Source organism: Nanorana parkeri, unplaced genomic scaffold, assembly GCF_000935625.1.
Source record: "Nanorana parkeri isolate BGI_ZX_2015 unplaced genomic scaffold, ASM93562v1 scaffold1106, whole genome shotgun sequence".
In the NCBI taxonomy this organism is placed as follows: Eukaryota; Metazoa; Chordata; class Amphibia; order Anura; family Dicroglossidae; genus Nanorana; species Nanorana parkeri.
In genome coordinates, this window is record NW_017307374.1 from 412,233 (window position 1) to 420,474 (window position 8,242).

The following is an 8,242-nucleotide window of genomic DNA, read 5'->3' on the forward strand; positions in this document are numbered from 1 at the left end:
CTAGAGGAGGTGCCCTCCCCTCCTCCGTGTGTCTCCGAACCTATCCCGTCTACACACACACACACAAAAAGAGAAGGGTCCTGTGGGGCTTAATTTCCATATTTATTTTTCGTCTGCTTTATTCGTATTAAATACATCTGGGAAAGCGCTCAGCGGGTTCGCCAGTGCAGCGTAAAAAAAGAAAAACGTGAACAGAGGAGAGTGAAAGTCACAAAAACACATAAGTACTTAAGCAGAGTCAGTTAACCTTTTCCTGAGCGGCGTTGTATAATCGGTTCAAAGCCCAACTGAGCTCCCAGCCTACATCAGCTCCATGCATTTGAGGTGCATCAAAGCAGAATGTGTTTGTTGTTTCCCTTTAGAAAGCAGCCACAGCCTGAGTAGGAAAGCCTGTCCCATGCCAGCATGCTGCAAAGAAGGATCTTTGCTCTCTGTGTGGAAGCAGTGGTTTCTCTGCAGAGGACCGAAAGGCCCCCTGTCCAGTCAGGCCTATAGCTGGAGAACATGTGGGACCTCTGTAAAGAGACCATTGCCTCCCCCAGAGTGTACGGGTCCTTCTCTGCAGCTAGCTGGCAGGGGACAGGCAGAGGACCGACGGGCTCCCTGTCCGATCAGACCTATAGCCCTACAATCAGCACGGCTCCTGATACCCAGTGATTGGAAAGCTGTATCTCTGACTCAGCTGGGGAACATGTTGGACCTCTGCATAGAGACCACTGCCTCCCCCCAGAGAGAAAAGGTCCCACTCTGCAGCATGCTGGCATGGGACAGGCTTTTCTACTCAGGCTGTGGCTGTGGACACATTTTGTTTTGATGCATCTAGAATGTATTTAGTTCATTTATGGGGTCATTGGGCTATAAAGAAGAACTCCGGGTGGAATAGAAATGAACCCTTGCAGTGGGTCTACCCCCTTATCGTCAGCTCTCCAATGACCGGGTAGCACAAACCTTGCTGATTGCTTCTTTTTTAACGTGAACCTGGACAGATGCAAATATAGAGTGTTTTTTGTTCTCATGTATTATATTTAGTTTTTTGGAGCTAAAGATTAAATAGTCCATTTGTTTATATTTTGAATCAGACAAACAGAAAACATTGCCTATAAATGGACTATCTTTAGTCAGCAGGAGGAGCTATGGGCACTTTTCCACGTTTTCAGGCTAAAATCTGCTACGGCCCTTTGCTAACAGAGATAAATAGCTGAAGCTCAGATTGCACACCCAGCTGAATTGGCCTCCTAAAGCTGGCCAGTGCTGCTCCAGACATTTCTGGTTGCCTATTTCTGCAACTCTTTATTTTTATGCGGGATGCTTTCATTTCCTGCTACCCGGCTCTATTTAGAACACACAGAGCTGAGGAACATCCTTCCCCCCTCAGTGGAGGAACACCCCCACCCTTCCTATAACGTAGCTTGTATTGGTTCTGTATGGAAGATCAATTAGAGAAAGCAAGTCCAAATGCAGATACTTGTGGGCTGTTTTATCAGCATTGAGTTTCACGGGGAACTTAGAATCATGGAACACCCACTGCATGAAAAAAACATTTCTAGAAGGAAGATTTTAATGGAAAAAGTGACCTGAAAGGGCAAGTTCAGGTCAACAGATCTCATTCCAAAGGGATTCACCGACATCCCATCACCCCAGAGAAGCATAAGGATGGCAGACCGTGAAGACTTGTAATCCTCCTCATGGCAGCAACCACGTTAAAGAAAAAGTAAAACGTAAAAAGTAATAAAATGTAACTGAAAAGTTGATGAACGAAAATACAGAAATACATTGAAACATAAACAACATAAATCACACACAATACCCCACATAAACGTGGTACCCAAACAGGTCATTAATGCAGCGTCCCAGCCAAAAATAACAAGATAGAAATGAATAGCCAAAAAAAAGATCAATAAAAAAGCAGCTTTAATCGCAATATTCACTTCCACACCTGCATTCTCTCCCCGCAGTACTTCTTTTATGCTGCAAGATGCCCTCAGTCTAATGGTCAGCATCATCTAACCCACTTAATCTGAGCCCATGTCATCTTGGACCTGACCCTAGCCGGTGGGTAGTAAAGCAGCACAGCTCGTCGGCTCTATATAAATACCTGTAATAAATAAATAAGATGTCAGCCACATCAGCTGACTTTTAGTGGTTTGTTTATAAAAGTCCACACGGCCGCCCCTAGATGGCGTTGATGAGTAAAGGGCATTCCTATACCTAGTGGTATACATTCCTAGTGCCCCTAGATGGCGCTGATGAGTAAAGGACATTCCTATACCTAGTGGTATACATTCCTAGTGCCCCTAGATGGCGCTGATGAGTAAAGGACATTCCTATACCTAGTGGTATACATTCCTAGTGCCCCTAGATGGCGCTGATGAGTAAAGGACATTCCTATACCTAGTGGTATACATTCCTAGTGCTCCTAGATGGCGCTGATGAGTAAAGGACATTCCTATACCTAGTGGTATACATTCCTAGTGCTCCTAGATGGCGCTGATGAGTAAAGGACATTCCTATACCTAGTGGTATACATTCCTAGTGCCCCTAGATGGCGCTGATGAGTACTCATCAGCGCCATCTAGGGGAGACAGTGCCAGCCGGGCGGAGCTGTTATAAATTAACCCCATAGACCAGGGGTAGCCAAACTCCGGCCCTCCATCTGTGGTGAAACCACAAATCCCACGATGCATCTCTCTCATGGAGTCATGTCTGTGGCTGTGAGAATCTTGCAATGCCTCATGGGATTTGTAGTTCCACCACAGCTGGAGGGCCGGAGTTTAGCTATCCCTGCCATAGACTTTCATTGTCAGAAGGTGCGGTTAAACGCATTCATTATGTAATACTGCAATGCAGGAACCATAGCCTGGCACACGTCTTGGCAGATTGTATAGAATACGGTAATAATTCTATAATAAATAATGAAAATAACTGTTACTTTAAGAAACATCAGAACAGATGCAGACAATGGAAGCATTATCTTGTGTGATTGCCTTATCACGTAAAGATAGAGAATGTTCTAATTAGGTCTTCGCTGATCCCTCTTCATGTATCATCTCCCATTTGCATTAATATTAAAAAGTTCATTTGGAGAGATTTCGGTGGACGTAACAGATTTGATTGCTCGACAAAGGAAGCGAGGAGCACAAAGCTTGATTACAATGTTTCTTTACTGGAGAACTGCTCGCTTTTCATTTCCATTTGTTAAATGGGCAGAGCTCATGGAGCGCGCTTCCACCAACGCTAAAATATCCTGAGATTTAAAGTGAACCCGTCAATTACCCTGTAGGGGGAAAATAACAGGTTCACTTTAAAGTGACACTAAACTCAGAAGTTAAATCTCAGAAATACATACAAGTACAGTAACTGTTAACAGAAATGTACCTTATTTGTGTATCACTCAGCTGTAGATCCTCCAATCATCTCTGAATTGGTGCTGAGACTGTCCTTCCTTCTGGAGGGGGGTTACTTTGGTTCCCCATGGTCCCTGTGTGTGTTGTAAAGTAGTCACCGCTCCAAGATCAATCCCGGGATGGACTGCAATCACAATACCAATTAGCAAACTGAATGTGAGATTGTAGTCCATCACGGGAGCGAGCTTGGAGGGATGACTACTTTACAACACACAGGGACCATGGGCCACAGAAGTAGCCCCCCTCCAGAAGGAAGGACAGTGTCAGTATGAATTCAGAGATGATTTGAGGATCTGCAGCTGAGTGATACACAAATAAGATACATTTCTATTAATAGGTAAGGTACTTGAAGGTATTTATAAGATTTAACTCCTGAATTTAGTGTCACTTTAAGGCATGAAGGGTTAGGTGCGCAGTTATTTAAGGCCACAATTATGCTTGTGCACGAGCAGGACAGGTAGTATAAACTGCCATTAGTCAAGCTTTGGTATGCGGCTACTTTTCTAGATTTGCTGGATGAGGCATGGACTAATTCTGAGACTTTACGATAAAGGTGTACTTATCCTCTAAATTTTTGTTTGTAGCTAAAAGTCTTGTGCTAAAGTTTCTGTCTGTGAGATACGTAAACCATCTATAACTAATTGCCGTGAAGTTTCCTTAACTTTTCTGCCCTATACCTGGTTTGAACGCTTCAGCATGCTGGTGATCCTCCTGAACTGTGTCACTCTGGGAATGTTCCATCCATGTGAAGACGTTGCCTGTGATTCCCAGCGTTGCAAAATTCTGCAGGTAAGTGCACAGTTACTCTGACTTACTGCATGAAAGAGGGTATTTTGTGTCTCCTCAAGCCTGTAGGATTACAGGTGATCTGTCTTGCCATCAGAATAGTAGACACCTTCCAGTCCATGAAAAACCTTAAAAACCATGGTCACATTCTGGCCATTCCCACCCAACCCTGAGCATTTCCCTTTTGGCCAGTGAGGTCACTCATTGACACTTGATGGACAATAGGGGGACAAGGGGGCAGTTCAGAACTTGACCATGTGAGCTCTGGTTGCAATTTGCTTAATAGACATCACAGGATTTCTGAGGTGCTCTGATTATACAAATGTGTAGACATCTGGAAGACCCAACTATACAGATCAGGAGTCAGTTAAGTTTTATAGGCCACATGCACTTGATTGTGATTCCCCAGGATGTGAGAGGTACCAAAGTTTTGCCTGGAGAAACATCAACAACATGACCTAAAGCCAGCAGGGGCAATTAAGATCCTTGTTTCTGGATGGCATAGAGAATTAATTTTAATTGTCCAAATAAAAGAGGGGGACACATTAGGCCCCGCTCAGGCCCATCTAATCTCCACCCCAATTTAACCAGATTTTATTAGGCCTTATCCCACCCCTTCTGATTGCCCAGATCAGCCGGTACTACCTCCTCTCAATCTCAAGCCAGAATTCCACTAATGTTCCGGGTCTGTCACTCAAAAACTGTTGAAACTAGAGGATCAGCCTGACAGTTAATGTTTTCTAAAGGGATCAGCAAAGCCTGCTTATTTATTCCAGGCTTCCTTGATTGGATAGCAGTTCATTTCAACACATTAACCTTAACCACCTGTAAACATTTTGGATCTCTCCTCTTTTTCTGTCACACTGACAATGGTCTCAGGGATAAGTGGAGATAAGGGACACTTTCTTAGTCTACACAGAAAGTTTGGACTTGAAACAAGGCTCAACGAAAACTAGTGGATGTTGTCAAGCTCCAGTAGCCTCAGATCTGATTGGTTGCCCAGTAAATAAAAAAAGAGCCAGTGGGTTTTCTAAGCAGGAAACATTTGCCAATAAACAGGGCAAGGGCAAATATAGAGACATCCCACTTTCTCTTTGGGAAAGCCCCATAATGACATGTGGTCAGGTTACAAATGTATAAACCAATGTCTTGTATCATTTTCTGAACATTTGTATTATTATAAATAAATAAGCTGCGGTCCATCTATGGTATAAAGCATGCTTGGCTTTCTAATAGGAAAGCCCAGCACTGCTGGCATGCTTATTGGCATCCTGTATATAATTGAGCGGAGGGAGAAGGCTGAGTGTATAGTCTGATGGCTCCTGCTCTTCGAGTCTCTTTCTCAGCAGATCTGTTAAACGCATGCAGGTATTTTCAGCAGGACAAAGCACATAACAACCAACCAAATTTCAGCGCACTGTAGTCCGGGCAGGGAAAGTTCAATTTTGATTGGCCGCTGTGGGTTAATGTGTTCTCTAGTTCACTCTTTATTAAAACATTTTAATATGAAATAAAAGCTGAGCTGGCTCTTGAAATGTATTCATTGGTTCTTATCAGCTATTCTCTGCTAAGTCTCTGAATTATCTTCTCTCCTCAATGCAGGGATTTGATGATTTCATTTTTGCCTTTTTCGCTGTGGAAATGATAATCAAGATGTTTGCTCTCGGAATAATCGGGAAGAAATGCTATTTGGGAGATACCTGGAACCGTTTAGATTTTTTCATAGTCATGGCAGGGTAAGTTCTATTATTGCTATTACCATATTTTTATTGCGGATGTAATATTCCAATGTAATGAGGTTTTTTTTACGGGGTCTTAGGGAATTATCACAACGGGAATATGTTAAGAGAGCAGATGATCAATCCTTAAAAGTGATAAGATCTACTTTAAGGGGTCATACCAGCAGACATTTTATATTTAATTTATATATATATATATATATTCATACATACACTATATTGGGATGCCTGCCTTTACACGCACATGAACTTTAATAGCATCCCAGTCTTAGTCCGTAGGGTTCAATAATATATATATACAGTATATTGGATTTATATCCTTTGTGGCTATTGAGGAATATATTTTATTGATTTGTTTGGTACCTGGAGTTCACCTTTAAAGGACAACTTCACTAAAAGTGAATAACTTATATGGGAAATAAACTAAAATGGATTTATTCACTTATCTATCCATTTAAATATCAGCTTATAAAAAAAAAACAAAAAAAAACAGGAATGTATTTATTAATGCACCATGCCAAATAAATGCCTTATGTCCGTAAAAATGCAAAGTAACAAATATTTTTGTAGGCAGATTAGCCATAGGGTATTGCCAGGTTATCCGATGCATACTGACGCTGCTAGATCCGACCTGGGCATCCCAGGCTCCAATGACCTCTGGTCATGAAGGGGTCGACACAACATCCAGCATTGTAATTATCCCATAGATCTTCTTTAATCGAATCATTGACGTGCTCTCCCGCAAGGTCACTCCCAGGACAGGGTAGGTGCTAACCACAGACATGCAGAGTGTGTAGTCTGGATCATTTGGCCCGTGCCTTCGATTTTTCCTTTAAACGCGAGGTGTCATCCATCTCTGTAAAGAAATATAGTATTATTTTCTTAAAAGAAAAAAAAAACCCAGAAAGTGACATTTTCCGTTGCAGTTCTCTCTGTATGGAAAGGCGAAAAGCAGACACCTGGTTCAAATTATAGTCTGTTTCAGCGCACAAGAATCTGCTGGCCGCGGCGAAGAATCCACATAAAACTCAGCTTGACACGGCCAAAAGTGTGGTGTTCCTGAGGCATGAAGCACCTCAGATCTCTTGTTTTACCGACCGGCGTGGAGCACACGGGGAGCTGTCGCTAATGAACTGGAATTTCCTGGAATGGACTGGACGTTTGTTCGGTTCCTTTAAAGTCCCGGCCCAAAGGATGTCTGGGGCGTTAGAGAGTTTACGAACTGTAGTACGTGCTAAATCACAGGGTATCTCCCTATTAGAAACAAGGATTCTATGGATCAGGCTTGTTGGGAACGTTTCTATCAATTTAATAAAAAGAAAAAGTCATAATAAAAATTATTTCCAGGCAACGAATAGGATGAAAATGGAATAAAGCACTTCCTTTTTTTTCCTGTTCAGATAACCAGATCTTCCTAGAGAGTTGCTTGCATGGAGTTGAGCTTTAAGTGCCCAGCCACCGGGCAGACCTCAAGGTCAGGACAGCGGGAAGTTGGGATGGGTGCATGAGCGCACACTTTGCAATCTGATTAATTTCTTTTAGGTCTACCAGCAACTATGTAGCACATGTTACCATCTGACTGTATAATCTCCTTTAGATCAACCAGCAACTATGTAGCGCAAGAGCCTACCTGACTGGATATAATTTGATTGACTGGGTTAGGTAGACCCTCATATTACATAGTGTTGGAAGATCTATTATTGACGGTCGGGTTGTAATGTGTATGGTGAGCCCAACACTGTGCTACCATATACTTAAAGAGCAATTCTACCACAAAGTGATATTTTTTTATTTACAGATGTAGTCTGGTGGGCTGAGTCATCTCCTGGCTTTCTTCAGTGAGATCCCCCTGCCATAATTCTTGGCTCTGTTGCTTCCCACTTGGGTGTTTTGGGTTGTTCCCCCCTCCCCCTTCAGATTTTTGTGTCCCACCACCTCCAGTTACATTCCAATAATATAAAATAAATAAAATCCAGCAGGGATACATACATAATGGGTACAGACTACTAGACTAAAATGTTAAAAGCTAAATGGTGATTGGTCGCTATAGTTCCTGCACCTCATGGCTATTAATATTAGGAAAGGTCGTTGTGGCCATTATGTTCCTTATGCATCTCATGTATGTTTCTGTATTTAGGATGCTGGAATACTCTCTGGATCTTCAAAATGTCAGCTTATCCGCCGTACGCACTGTAAGAGTTTTACGTCCTCTAAGAGCCATTAACCGAGTGCCAAGTAAGTTCCCTTAAAGGGACCCTTTTATCCATGGGAAGTATGTCAAGTGGAATATAAGCATTGTAGTTGTGTGTCTCA

The 8,242-nt window shown here is 42.5% G+C and overlaps 1 protein-coding gene across 3 annotated transcripts in view; it reads left to right on the top strand.

Moving 5' to 3' along the window:
- Positions 1-8,242, top strand: part of CACNA1G (calcium voltage-gated channel subunit alpha1 G) — a 166,546-nt gene that overhangs the window by 88,423 nt on the left and 69,881 nt on the right. For all 3 annotated transcript variants that reach the window (XM_018567867.1, XM_018567869.1, XM_018567868.1), the window contains exons 2-4: positions 4,082-4,193; positions 5,793-5,926; positions 8,067-8,164. In XM_018567867.1, coding sequence (XP_018423369.1) covers positions 4,082-4,193; positions 5,793-5,926; positions 8,067-8,164 — 344 coding nt within the window. The remainder of the gene's footprint in view (positions 1-4,081; positions 4,194-5,792; positions 5,927-8,066; positions 8,165-8,242) is intronic.